Source organism: Cyprinodon variegatus, unplaced genomic scaffold, assembly GCF_000732505.1.
Source record: "Cyprinodon variegatus isolate N-32 unplaced genomic scaffold, C_variegatus-1.0 Scaffold1476, whole genome shotgun sequence".
In the NCBI taxonomy this organism is placed as follows: Eukaryota; Metazoa; Chordata; class Actinopteri; order Cyprinodontiformes; family Cyprinodontidae; genus Cyprinodon; species Cyprinodon variegatus.
The window spans coordinates 132991-147558 of NW_015151929.1; the positions used below are offsets into that span (position 1 = coordinate 132991).

Below are 14568 nucleotides of genomic sequence, written 5' to 3' on the forward strand. Positions count from 1 at the left end.
CATAAAGTCTTAATGAACACGTGATTTTGGCTTGAAAAACAGAGTCACGTGACCTGCTGCAGTCACATGACCTGCAGTGATCAGAGGCACTGCTGCGCGCGGACAGGTGGGCTCTGAAAGGTAAGTCTTTACTGGGTCAGGGTTCTGTTCCCAGCTGTGTTCCGGTATGTTTAGCTGTTGTTAACTAATCCTGGACCTTATCGCAGAGTCTCAGCCGCTCCTGGCCTGGTTCTGAGGCTCTCAGGGTGTTTCCGGGTAACTCGTGTTTCTTTCTGTTCTCTATCAGGACGCCTTCAGTTCAGTCAGACCGGTTCTATCAATGTTCTGACAATCCTAAACTGAAGGGTTTATTGCCGGTTCCACTTCTGACCAAATATCTGTTTATTTGTCACAGAGTTAAAGTTAAAGCTAAAGTTTCCCTCTTAAAAAAAAACCAAAAAAACATCTAGTTATTCTGAAGCGAACATATCACGTGACCAAATAGTCTACGGTAATTTCCCCCTGAAGGAAAGCCGTGTTGGCACCGCCCCCTAGCGGTCCGTTTGGGATCAGCAGAGAACCAGCTGGAGGTCTTTATTGCAGGGGCCTTCAACGTTTTCCAGGCCAAGGACCCCCAAACCGATGACCCCCTAATGATATATATTGCATGAAATTGTGTTATATCAAACTAGTCCTATAGTCACTCTATTAAATATGGAGTAATGTAACAAAAGTAATTTCTCCCTGGGATTATTAAAGTATTTCTGATTCTGGTTCCTCATTGATAGGACAGGTGTTGTGAATGAAACGGTGCCCAGCCTGATAGAGCTCCTATGTGTCGCTGAATGTGTGCATTGATGACTGAAAGACACCTTCTGCCCCCATTAATCTGTTTACTTCAGTGTGTTGAATTCATGTTAATGTGAATTTTATTGTCCCACAATGGGGAAATTCACCCTCTGCATTTAAACCATCCCCTTGGGAAGTAGTGGGCTGCCATTGTGTGGCACCCAGAGAGCAGTCTGGAGTTAAGCATCTTGCTCAGGAACCCAGAGAGGTGGGAGTGAGTGGGATTTAACTCAGAACCTCCAGTACCTAAGCTCAATGCTCTAACTGCTAGGCAACCATTTCCCCAAGGTGGTAAAGGCAACTCAGCCCCTGATTCAGCTGTGGGGGCAAAGCCCTCTGGTTCTGAAGGAAACTGCTGGAGATGAACTCTGTTCCGTCTTGTCAGCAATAAAGCTGTAATAAAACAATGCTGTGAAGGCAAGGAGCAATTTTAGGACTCCAGAGCAACAAGGGCAATTTCCCTTAACTTAACGCCTCATTAAAGCCTGTGGCACTGGTCTGTTTACCATTACAAAACTTTTATCTAGAAATATTCAAACCTTTGCCAAGGAGGACGTCCTACCCTGTTAAAGTCTAACTATTGATCACATGTTGCCACGTTCAGCCTCTGATTGGTTTAAGAGAAACGCTTTTTCGCAGAGAAGTTGTCTGCTCAACCAATCGAAGGAGCATCTCGCTGACAGGTGGCTTCCTCATGAATAAACTCAGAACCACCATCAACTTTTAGAACCAGAACCAAATCTCCAACTAGGGTTTCAGACATCAGAACATAAAAAGCGTCATTTTTAATGGCTTCCCACAGTCTGATGCCTGAGAAAAGTTTTTGGAGTGATTCAATAGCGCCAACAGGGGGCGGCATATATTCTCTAGTTTTTTAAATGTGTCTGCTAGAACCTCATCATCCTCTCAGCTGCTCTTCCTCGTTCCTTTTATCGGCCTCTCATCTGGCCGATGTTCTGGCTCACCTGGGCAAGTCTAACTGGATATGAGTTTACATGAGAATGGAAACGGTACTCCCGATTGTCAAAGTAAAAGGAAAGGATGTGGTGGAGAGGCGTGCTGCTGTTTCCAGCACTGTTTAGTTAGGGATCACATGACCAGCTCTAAAAGATATCTTGTAAAGATCTTTGATAGAAGCAAGTTCAGCTTTAGTCGTCATTTCTGGCTTGTTTCTCCTGCAGATGCCGGCGTTCCTGTGGTTCTTCCTGACCTTCCTGCTTGGAGCTGGTGCTGCTCCGGCTGAAGATGAAATTACCTTCCTTCCTGGTCTCCAGAAGCAGCCGAGCTTCAAGCAGTATTCTGGCTATCTGAACCTGCCTGATGGGAAACACCTTCACTATTGGTCAGTGCTGATGCTCAGCTCCCGCACCTCACCTGGCTGATGCTGCCTTACCTAAACCTGCTCTGACTCTCAGGTTTGTGGAGTCCCAGAACAAACCATCGTCCGACCCAGTGGTCCTGTGGCTGAACGGCGGTCCTGGCTGTAGCTCCTTGGATGGACTGCTCACTGAACATGGACCGTTCCTGGTAGGTAACGCCAGATCCCGACTGTCTCACCTGTAGAACTCATTCGGTGTGCACTGTCTGACATCCGCCCTCCTCTTCAGATCCAGGATGACGGAGTGACGCTGCAGTACAACCCCTACTCTTGGAATAAGGTAGGTCATGTGACTGTGGGATGTAGTTATTTTAACAGAGTCCTGAAAACTGATTTTTTTTTTTCATTGCTCACCTGCAGATTGCCAACATGTTGTACCTGGAGTCTCCAGTTGGTGTCGGTTTCTCGTATTCTGACGATAAGAAATACGCAACCAACGACAGTGAGGTCAGTGACTCATCTCCAAGGCTGGTTGTGGTTGGTTGTCAGGTGTGTCAGATGTTCTGCGTCTGCAGGTGTCCATGAACAACTACCTGGCTCTGAAGGAGTTCTTCCGGCTGTTTCCAGAGTTCAACAACAGGGAACTCTTCCTGACTGGAGAAAGTTACGGAGGGATCTACATCCCCACGCTCGCTGAGAGGGTGATGGAGGACTCCAGCCTGAACCTGCAGGTTCTCCTCACCTCCTGACCAGTTCTGCTGCTGTTGAAATCACCCCCACCTGTGTGTGATGCATTGTGCTCTTGTGCTGCAGGGTATTGCCGTTGGAAACGGGTTGGCAAGCTACGAACTTAACGATAACTCCCTGGTGTACTTTGCCTACTATCACGGCCTGCTGGGCAGCAAGCTGTGGGCGGACCTTCAGATGTTCTGCTGCAGCAGCGGGAAATGTGACTTCTATAACAGCAAGAACCCCAACTGCACCGAAAGCGTGAGTCTGAACTTCTGCTTTTTCTCAGAGTAGCTTTGCCTCATCTGTTCCTGTTTGGCTGTGACACCACCCTGGAGAGAAATATCAGCTGTGCTGCTGCCATCAACACTTTTGTTTATAGATATTGGAGCTTGGCCTGTTTTTCAGTGTAGTCCTGTTTCTGACTGTGGCTGGATGTGCTCTCTTCATCCTCTGACATGGGAGCTGGCTCAGAGCTCGTCTGTCTGGCTGTGTGTTTCCTGGAAGGGGCTGCCTTCTTTCTCCTTGAACCCCAGTCGGCCTCAGCAGATGGCCGCTCACACTGAGCCTGGTTCTGCTGGAGGTTTCTTCCTGCTTAAAGGGAGTTTTTCCTCTCCACTGTCGCTACAAGCAAGCTTGGTGTGAGGGATTGCCTTTGTGTCGATGCAATCAACTGGTTTTTCCTTAGAACTTTGAATCAATTTGACTGTATGACCTGGTGAACTGTGAGGTGCCTTGAGATGATATGTGTTGTGAATTGCCGCTATATAGATAAAGTGAATTAAACCAAGCTGACCCAGATGTTTGACAAAGGTGTCATCTCTCTGTCTCTTAGCTGGCAGACGTCACAGAAATCGTCTACAGTTCAGGACTCAACATTTACAACCTGTACGCTCCCTGTGCTGGTGGAGTCCCTCATAGACTCAGGTGAGCTGGTTTAATTCACCCAGGTGTATTCTGGATGTTCAGCCCGGTGAACCTTAGATGGCTTCTGGGTTTTCAGTGTGGAAAGCGGACAGCTGGTGATCCGAGATCTGGGGAACAACTTCATCAACCATCAGTGGACTCGGCAATGGAACCAGGTTTGCATAAACTCACCTGCTCTCTGTTGGAGGCCAACTCACCTGCTCACTGCTCCTCTTCCTCTCTGATTGCAGAAGTTACTTGGTCTGGCATCTCTGCACCTCTCCGTCCGTCTGGACCCACCATGCACCAACTCCACCCCTTCCAGCCTCTACCTGAACAACCAATATGTGCGGAAAGCTCTGCACATCAGCCCAGATGCACTGGATTGGGCTGTCTGCAGGTAATGATCTCGCCTGTCTCTTAGGGACATGTCCCCCCCGTCATTTTTCTGACCCGTTTTGTCTGGTGTTGCAGTTCCGAAGTAAACTTGAATTATGGGCGGCTCTACATGGATGTTAAGAAGCAGTACCTGAAACTTCTTTCAGCTCTGGTCAGTGAACGCACCGCAGCACCTGTAACTTCCTGTTTTTTATCAAAACATTATTGAGAATCATTTAGCTGTTGCAGTTTCTACCCACTGGATCACCTCGAACCTCCTGTGTTAACAGGAAGTCAAATTTCTGTAGGAAGTTTTGTCTGCAATGTGCTCAGTTGTCATGTCCGATATGTGTTGTGCTTCTTGCAGAAGTACCGGATCCTGGTATACAACGGAGATGTGGACATGGCCTGTAACTTCATGGGTGATGAGTGGTTTGTGGAGTCTCTGCAGCAGCAGGTAACGGTCATCATTTAACTCTGGGACTGGAAGTATAAATCAAAAAAAAGCTGAGAAGCAAATCTTGACAGATCAGCTTGCACTAATCCACCTTTATTTTTTTATATACTAAAATGATATGCCTATACCAAAATAACCTAATTCTAATTTATTATGATGAAATAAGGCTATATACTACAGCCGTCTGTTCTGATGGTGTTTTGATGATCCTTTTTGAGCCTAAATAAAACCTCAGCACTGGGTGTGATGAGTTGAATTAACCAGACATGGCGCCATCTACTGGCAGTGCTGCTGAACTACCAGAAGGCAGGTGGTGGCCATTAGTGCAGCTGCTAAATAAATAACGACTGTACCAATGCCGACAGCTTGAAGGACGGGGCTTAAATGTGCTGCTAATACCTGTAGCACAGCTAGCAAGGATGTGAATTTGTGTGTCTATCAACTTCGCTGCGACATCAGAATGCTTCCTGAGCTTAAGCGTTCTCCAGTAGCTCAAAGGCTGGTCTTTTTTTTTTTTTTTTTTTTTTTTTTTTTTTTTTTTATGAAAGCCGTTTTTTTACACTCATTGCTTTGGCTTGTTGACCAGTTCTTTGCATGTGCGGTAACCTAATCCTGGTCACATGATGTTTTTTTTGTAAATATCCACAGAGAGGCTATTGACTAACAAATTGAGCCAAAAAAAAGCTTAAAAGACAAAAAAACTACGCCAGCAGCAGGCTGTAATTCTTCAGTAAAAATATGTAACAAGCCTGAGTTACAGGTGAATACATTTAGTCAAATAACAGTTATATGTAACTTTGAAACCACTTTTATTTGAATCTGTACAGTGAAGATAAAACACATCTGGCCTCATAACGTAACACCTATTGACATGATAGAAACAAAAAATGTACAACAAGATGCATATTTCTTATCTAAGAGACTCTTTACTTCTCACAGGTAATAATAATAATTATCTTTAAGATCAGCAGTTTAGTTCCTCACTAGTCGGCTATATAGATCCCTCAGCTGTGGACAATCCCTTGTCTCCAAGTGTAATAAGTGTGCATTCTTGCTGCTATTGGGGCCCACATGTGAAAGAACTTGGTTTGGAGAGTAGAAAACCTTTTTCACTTTAAATATATAACATATCTCACTAAAATATAGAGGTATGTTGGTTGGTCAAACTCGTTTGTTAGGAGCAGATTTTTAGCAGGCTCTGCGTGATAAATGGATTTTTTTCTGAATTGTTTTAAAGATTCTATGTCTTTCTTTAGTGCCTGATGGCGCCGTTGTCATGGTTATTTGATAACCTGGTGTGAAACCTCTGGGTGTTTATAGTAGATTAGTCTTTAAGGTTGGTTACCCTGTGTGTTTCAGGTGGAGGTCCAGAGGCGTCCATGGATCTATGAAGGTCAAGATGGTCGTCAGATTGGAGGCTTCGTCAAAGAATTTAGCAACCTGGCCTTCCTCACTGTAAAGGTAAATCATCATCGTGGATGCTGAGATATTTCTTTTTAACTTTTTTTGCATTAGTGATTGGTTTGTTTGGTTCTGCAGGGTTCTGGTCACATGGTTCCATCGGATAAACCTGTTGCTGCCTTCGCCATGTTCACGAGGTTCATCAAGAAGCAGCCGTACTGACCGGAGCACCGTTTGCACTTTCTCAGCTGACAAACTCTCAGGATGTTGTCTTTGTTTTTTTTTTTAAATGTTTTTTCTTTTTACATGACTGCCAGCCAATCAGAATGGCTCTCTGTAAAGTGTCTATAGAAAATTAACTAATCAAGCAGCTCCTGTGTTAGCTCCACCCATATCACCATGGAAACGAGCACTGCCTGTTGATTTAATGAGTGTTGAATGCAGGTTCAAAAGAAAACTAAATAAACCTTTTTGTTTTTTTTTATCTAGAACCTTGGTTGTGTTTTTATTTCCATACAGCAGGCTGCAGAGGCCAAGTCATCTGTCAGTGTGCTGACACTCCTGTTGTTCTGCTGTTAGAACCACAGGAAATCTCAGTACCTTTCCCCACAGCTTACAGGGTTATTCATAAACCCAGAGAAGGCAGACTGCTGGGTTATACCACTGGAGATGTGGTTAAATTACCCTGAATCCAGGATTTTTCCTGCTGGAAACTTAATAAACAGCAGCTGGTGGTTAACCTCCTTCTAGCTACCAAACATTACAGCAGATGGTTCAGGCGCTTCTGTCTGAAGCATCCCTCTCATTCACCTGAACAGCTGTCTGTGAGCCTGGGTTAAATTTGCCTGCAAACACCTGCTGCTTTTCCGAACTGGTACTGAAGTTTGGGTTCTACCTCAGGAGAAGGCGGAGCAGCTAGTTGGAACAACCTGCTGCCAGGATCTGACCTGGATAAACAGGAAGGTTTGCAGTAATTGCAAACTGCAGGTGTATGGGGGTCTGTTTCTCTCAGCCGGGGGTATCTGTTCAGAGGGACCAACCAGCAGATAAAGACCTTTGTTGACTGTAAACATGTTGCTGTTCACCTGCAGCCTGTCAGTCAGTGCTTAGGGAACAACACAGTACACAGGAAGGAGCTTTAACCTTCACAGGTAGATTCTACAGACTGACCCAGTCTGATTTTTAAGGACAGCACAGCGACTCACCTGTGCAGGTAAGATTTGTTCTGCAGCCTCTTAAACTTCCTTCAGATCACCTTTAGATCAATGTTCTTGTTTGGGATGCAGTATTGGGTCTAAAGCGCTGATCTTGAACCAGAGAAATATACATAAGGTTCTTTTGGTTCCACCTCATGCAGATGGGTCTGTTTAGAGCTGACTTCCTGCATCTACAATACTCTGAATGCTACCATAGTATTGGGATCTCTGGCTAGAGGCAGGATAAGCAAAGGTGTGAAGTGGGTCCATGCAGGCACACTGAGATGTTTAGGTCTTTTTTTTTATAGTCCCACCTGCCTTCAACGTATGCCAGTAAATATGCTATTATTTCATGATATTATCAAACATCATTACAGCACATATGAAGCATTTAGTCATAAAGGTATCATTTTAAGTCGCACTCTTTCTCTTTGTCTGCCCAGCTTGCTCGGTTTACCAGACACCTACTGCCCTGTTGGTACTAGAATGTGTTTTTACAGTGAGAAAAGTTGAATTGACATGTTAGAAACGCTGCTGCTTAGAAAAGAAAAGGGGGAAAATTTGCCCCAGTTATATTGAATGCAAAGAACATCTTTCTTACAACAGATTTTTAAAACATATCAATCAAAACTAGGTTTTGAGGGTAATTTATACTTTTTCATAAAAATTTTTAAAATATACTTTTAGAGTTTGCTATTTTTTTTTTTTTCTAATTTAGTTTTACAAATGTAATTTTTTCAAAACTGAATTTTTTTCCAATTATTTATTTTTTGGAGGGGAGACTGAGTTTTACGAATTGCGTCCTTTTCGAATCCTATTACTCAAATTTAACCCTCTACCCTTCTGGGCTGAGTGTGTGTGAGAGAGAGAGAGAGAGAGAGAGAGAGAGAGAGAGAGTGGGGGGGCATAAACAATCCTGTTGCTAATGTCTACACAGCAGATTTGGTTATTGGTTTACAAACAAAAAACAGAAGTTCAGAGGGGGGAAATCTGTAAAAATGATTGAAAATAATTAAATTTAATTAAATTATATAAAATCGGAAAATATAGCAAACTAAAAATATTGATTGAAATTTTGAACTGCATTTTATCAAAATTTCTGTATTTGTATAATTTTTTTTTATAATATTGGAACAAATTTCTCTCCATACTGAATGAAAAAAACATAATTAGATGTGTGAAAGTAAATACATATTTTGTCTCTAGTTCAATAAACTGGAGTAGAAAGTGAAGAGACGATAATACTACATACAGCGAGCTGATTATTTGCTACATCTAGTTAACTTTGGAGGATATCAGAGAAAACATCTCTAATTATATAAATCTCAGCAATATTTATCATCACTGACTACAACCTTGGGGAGTTTGAATTTCCTTTCCAGGCCAGTTAAATTTGCATAATGAGTTCTTTGATAATTAGTAATATGAGTATAATATTGGATGAGGTTAAAAAATAAAACATAAAACAGCTCAAACTTGAAATGTCTGCAAAATATCAGCACTTCACATCCTTCTGAGCTTTTAAACCCCAAAAAGACGCTTCAGCCTATGCTATATCAGAGCATTATCATATTAAACATCTAAATCTACATCTAGTATTAAAATAAGGCATCAATCTAATATTGAAATTGTCAATTGAAATGCTTACATTGTAGTATTGATATGTATATTAAGTTAGTTTACCTCAGTTTGCTCCTGCTTTTTGGGTTACAGTCTGCCCTGTATTGGCCCGGCATGGCTTATTATTAGTAATACTTATTCTTTATTTTCATTTATTTATTTTTTTTTTTTTTTCCACAAAAAAACATAAAAACAGAGTAATATTTTACTAAAAAAGAAAATGTGATGGACAACTGCCGAAAAACCCTCAAGGGGCTTAATGAGTGGCAGTCTCCATAAAAACAAAAATATTTCACCATTTCAGACATCTATGATATGATAATGTGTAAAAAAACAACAACAAACAAACAAAAACAAAAAAACAACAGCATTTCTTTGTATAAAACAATTTAAAATATCATTTAGACCACAAATCCATATGGAAAGTTCAGACAACTTAGTAGCAGCAATTTTACTCTCCGTTTAAATTGTTCTTTAGCAAGATCTGTCAGTGATGTGGGAAGACTGTTCCATATCCTTGATCCTCTGTATAATACTACTACTACTACTACTACTACTAATGCTTATATTTATCATCTCTCTCAGACATGCTTTTTAAATATTCAAGATCTCATCTTCAAAACCCGGGTCACTCCAGTGATGTTCTGTCAGTCAATCCTATACCCTCTACCTCAGCTGCCTAGTGGCACTTTAACAACCAGGACTTAATAAAGAGAAGTTAGACTCATATTTGCCTTTTATTTTATTTTTTTATATTTTACTGCATCTTCCATGGATCTGTATTTTCCCATGTGTTGTACAACAATGCTGCATGTTGAATTATATGCTGAGGTTTACATATAATACTTAGTTGGGGGTTTGGGGAATTTTGCCACTCCATAATTTTACGTAGGGCGCAGAAATAGCTAGGGCCAGATCTGGGTTCTTCAGTACTCTGAATACCACAGTTAATACAGTTTGTTGGCATCTCTCAGTAACTGAGGGGTTAATGAGGATGTGCAGTCTGCATAATCATCTGTCATCCATGGTGCAGACACGGCTCACCTGCAGTTTTCCCCTATCAAGCAAGTCTGTGGGTTGCAGTGGTGAGTTCACCTGTTTCAGGTGTTATTAATACAGAACTATGAGGCTTTTTGATGCCTCACAGACTGATGGATTCTCTTGTTAGACTCTGTTAATCCAGGAAGCAAGAACTTTGACCAGAATAGGAACCAACCAAATATACTGCCTACAGAACCCCCACCCACAAAGTACAAAAAGCTCAGAAACTTCAGGTCCACATTGTTTCTTCTGCTCCACTAATGTTGAACAAACTTCTAAAGGACTAAAAGTGCTGAAACTTTAGACTTTATTTGGTCAAATCAAGGTAGAAAGTCTGTTTTGTTCAGAGTGGCCTTCGACTAATCGACTCAAACTCAAACATCTTAAGTTTATGTTTGTAGCCGAGCTTTCTCCTGTGTGACTGTTCCACTGCGCTGGATTTTCCACTGCTTTTTCTTTGATTTGTATTGTTACTACAGTGTTTTATGCAAATAAGTTTGCGTGGCCTTGGAAATATGTCTTCAGTTTCACACAAAAGTCACAGGATGTGATGTTTGACTTAAAATCATTCATTTACTCTTAGTAAAGGATTCATTGTGTCTCTCAGTAAATCTTTCATTGTGACAGAATCCTGGAGGGTTAGCTGGGCTGCTGCTGTCAACAGATAAACTTAGAGTGGGAACTTTTTTATTTTTAGTGTTTAGTCCTGTTTCTATCTTAGATATAGCTACTGGATCAGCTTTTACTGTGCTCACTGCCTGGCTCTGCTGAAGGGTTTCTTCCTGTTAAAAGAATGTTTTTCTCTCTAAACTGTGACTGTTTGTGTTCTCATTGGGAGAGATTATTGTAGAGTCAACGACAAAATGCAAGCAAATGTTTACTGTCATGTTTATCGAGGAAGAGCGAGTCTTGCTAAGTCAAAGACTAAATTCAATCGGCATAAATCTGTGTGGATGATTTGATTGTATTGTCTCTGAGAATGCATTAGGAGTCAAGTAAATTTAATTTAATGATCTGACCTTCCTCTTATTCACAGGTCTGTTCCAGGTGAGCTGTGATTGGCTGGCAATGGACAAATCTCTGAAGGGTCATGTGAGCGTGCTCACCTGCTTCCCGTCTTCTGTGGGCAGAGATGTTGCTGTTGCTGTGGTGAAGCCCCTGGCTGCAGGCCTTGGAAACCCCGGCACCCGCAGCCTTCTGCGTACTGACCGACAGGTAAACTCTTATGTGTACCTGAACGGTGGGAGGGGCTTAGCGGGTCTGCATCTGAGCTCAAACCTGGCTGGTCTCACCTGAGAACCCGAATCATCAGACTATCGCTGGTCGGTGATCAATCAGGACTGATCTTTATCTGTCAGGTGGTTTGGAGATGTCTCTTCTTGTTTATCTTCAGGTGAAATGGACCATGGAGGTCCTGTGTTATGGTCTCACTCTGCCACTGGACAGAGACATTGTCAGACTCTGTGTTGATGTTTACACTGATTGGATGATGGCGCTAGTATCCCAGCGAAGCTCCACCCCTCCACCGATTAGCAGAGACCCCAACCTGTACGTCCAGAAGATCCTTCGACATCTCCATGTGCTCTTCCTGCCCAGGTACCCACATCCCATCTTAAACCAGACCTGAATCTAGACTGCACTGTAGACCCAAAGCCAAATCCAGAATTAATTCATGAGCTCAGTCCTTTGTTCCAGTTCTGTGTCCTGAAGGTCATCCTGAATCCAGACCTGAAGGCTAAGACCTAAATCCAAACAAAACCCCTTTTTTTCTTGTCTTAGGTCAGACCAGGTTGGTCCGGTCTACCTGTCGTTGTGTAAGCAGGTGCTTTGTTCTGTTCAGTCTCTGGCTAGAGTGAGTTCACTGATGAGCAAAGAGACCTGGGAGACTCTTTTACACTTTCTGCTGCGCATCAACCACGCCATGCTGGCTCCGCCTACTTCTGCAGGTGAGACGAAGTACCAGCTAGCTGTATCAGATTGTTGGTTATTACGTCTGTCCGTCATGCTGTCCGTCTCTCCTGCGTACAGGAAGCGTGTCGGATCAGTCCATGGCGGTTCTCCTGGAGGTGTGGCTGCTGGCATGTTCTCGGTGTTTCCCATCCCGCTCTTTGTGGACAGCATGCAGACAGATGGTTAGCAGCTGCAGACACCAGCCTGCAGTGGTGGAGCAGTGGAGTAGAGCTGTTGCAGCTCTGACCTCCAGGTTCATTTCCATCCTCAGGGTCTAACTGGTTATGTTATTAAGGAGACGTTGCTGGTTTATTGTTGGTTCTGTATCTGAATCATTAACTGGTTCTGTACCATTCTGTCCTCAGGCTCCTTCCTCAGATATATGGACCCTCCTTTCCTCTCTTCCATGTTCCAGAGGAAGATGCAGCTCTGGTTCCTACAGACATGGAGGATAAGCATCTCTCTCATACCTGGTTTCAGTTCCTGCACATGTTCAGGTAACTGGTTCCAGTTCTTGCACATAATCTGGTAACAGTTTCATGTTTCTAACTCCTTCTGTAACACTGATAAATCTCATGTTTCTTGCAGTAATCCTGTGGACCTCATTTCCCCTTCAGCCACTTCCTCTACGTCCTCCTCCCAGGATGAGGCGTCTGAGAAGGGAGACCATCAACTACCAGGAATCTTCTTTAGAGCCATGAGACTAGTCGCTGAACTAGTCAATGCCTTCCTTGGTAAGCTACCACCAAAGGTTGAAGTGCCTTCTTTCTCCTTCAAACAAGAGAGGCAGATGTTCAGTTATTCCTTTGAGGAATTTGACTTCATTTACGAACTTTAATGCCAAACATCTTCACGGGTCTAGTCTGTTTGTTCTTATTCTGTACACACATCAGTGTAAGATTTTTATTGCCTTAGATGATTTTCAAACCACATCTTACATTGTTCTAAAGAGCAGATTCACATAGACCCATCCTCCAAGATGAAGAGGATGATCTAAGAGTTGGAGGTAGGGTGATCTGGGAATGATTTTCACTTGTTTCTGCAGGTGTGACTATTAGGAGCTCAGAGGAAGCGGATCATCTGCTGTCAAACAGAGGTAGACTCATATTAACTTAACGATTCTGTAGAAATAAAAGCGTACAAATTCAAGAGCTGCATCCTTCGAATAAACAGGACTGCGTATGCCTGGTCTTTCAGAACCATGAATGATTGGACTGTCTTGCCTTTATAAACTGTTTCTGCACTTACCTCAGCATAAAGGCGGCTGCCTAACAGCAGTGACAACATGGACAGAGTTGTGAAGCTGTAAAAATAAAGCACATACCCTTTTTTGTTTTTTATTGATTGTTAAATGAACTCCAGTTGTAAAACTGTAATCACTGGCATGTGTTCAGATAATATTTTATTTCCTCATATACTATTTTTGATTTAATAATAAAACTATGCAAGTAAAATTATAAATAATCATTTTATACTCAGGAAAGGTTTTTGGAAAAAACAGGGATGCACTTAGGAGGCCACTAAGTATTTCTGTGAGGGATTATGTTGCATGGTTTCTCATTTCTCTCAATATCTCTGCAAATAGATGCAATACACCCACCACTGTCTAAAACCATGCTGACAAGCTGATCTCTCATCAGAACTTGATTAGTGATCCAAATCTGAATCTGCATAATGGTGCTGATCCATAGTTTTTGCTGAAAGCAATAGTTGTCTTTAAGATGGAACATAACTTAGTACATTTACTTGATTACTTGATATTGTACTTTGCACGCCACTAAATTTCTAGGAAGTTGCTGGTTATTTGTTCCTTTTAGCTCAGTTTATCTTTGTAATCCTCTGCTGCTGTTTTTCTTTTTGAAATGCAATTCAACATGGCAGATAGCAGCCCTTAGGACTGAATGTTGACATCATTGTTTAAAGATTTGCATGACATTCCACGAATGTGAGAAACTCAGAGCAGGTATTATTTGTAATTTATACATTTTTTAAGGCGTTAGTTGTTCCCATGTGGCCAAGTTGTTCAGTAGGATGAATTCCCAAAGCAGTTACAGTTTCTTTGTGGTAATAGATTCAACCATAAACCTCTATTCCATAGTGATAGTGTGAGTAGAATCAAGACACTCCTGTTTTCTTTTTGGTTTATTTTTAAATAAGAAATAATGTCTATGCTGAAGTTGCTGTGAAGATTCTCAGTTATCCAGGTAATAGTCATTTCAAGTTCTACTGAAGTTCTTCACAAGTTCTCCACAATTTCTTGTGGTCTGAAATATACTGATATTAGACCATTTATTTTGTATTTTTCTGAAAATTTCGGTACTTTTCAATGCATGTTCTTTGCAAGCAACAACATGCCATAGAGGGTTAAGTATTATCAAAAGTGAGTGCTTCAAAACTTTAACTTGAGTAGATGTTTGACCGAGTAACCTTTTCTTGTAGTTAGGATTAGACTATGAGTATCAGTACTTTTTTCTCAAGTAGCTAAAAGGGAGTGAAGGGCCAGAGGCTCATTGCTGCTGCAAGAGAACATCTGTGTCTGTCCTCACAGAGCACAGCAGTCTGCGGCCAGATCGGAGTTAATGGTAGAAAATTGTGGTAGTTCTTTAATCCTGGAGCATGAGGGGCATGACTAGGGAAGATGATCTCAGGTTTTTTACATTTTTAAGAAAAGTCTGGGGCAATGTAGAGAGAATATGATTCTGTTGGTCTTCAGTATGATAAAAATATTTATCTTAAAGAGCAAC

At 42.0% G+C, this 14568-nt stretch overlaps 2 protein-coding genes across 2 annotated transcripts; both read left to right on the forward strand.

Moving 5' to 3' along the window:
- The first annotated feature begins 1985 nt into the window (after positions 1-1985).
- On the forward strand, positions 1986-6473 carry ctsa (cathepsin A). Its single transcript, XM_015403282.1, has 13 exons — positions 1986-2170; positions 2244-2355; positions 2436-2486; positions 2567-2653; positions 2722-2877; positions 2960-3136; positions 3711-3802; positions 3879-3957; positions 4033-4181; positions 4256-4331; positions 4527-4616; positions 5976-6077; positions 6156-6473. The coding sequence occupies exons 1-13, from the start codon at positions 2010-2012 to the stop codon at positions 6237-6239; spliced, it is 1416 nt and encodes a 471-aa protein (XP_015258768.1). The 5' UTR covers positions 1986-2009; the 3' UTR covers positions 6240-6473.
- Positions 6474-6630: 157 nt separating this feature from the next.
- LOC107103545 (ral GTPase-activating protein subunit beta-like) lies at positions 6631-12558 on the forward strand (the record flags this gene model as incomplete). Its single annotated transcript, XM_015403279.1, has 7 exons — positions 6631-7230; positions 10911-11089; positions 11268-11470; positions 11654-11820; positions 11903-12077; positions 12190-12321; positions 12413-12558. Coding segments are annotated over exons 2-7 (970 nt in total), but the record flags the coding sequence as incomplete, so codon positions are not given.
- Positions 12559-14568: the final 2010 nt, after the last annotated feature.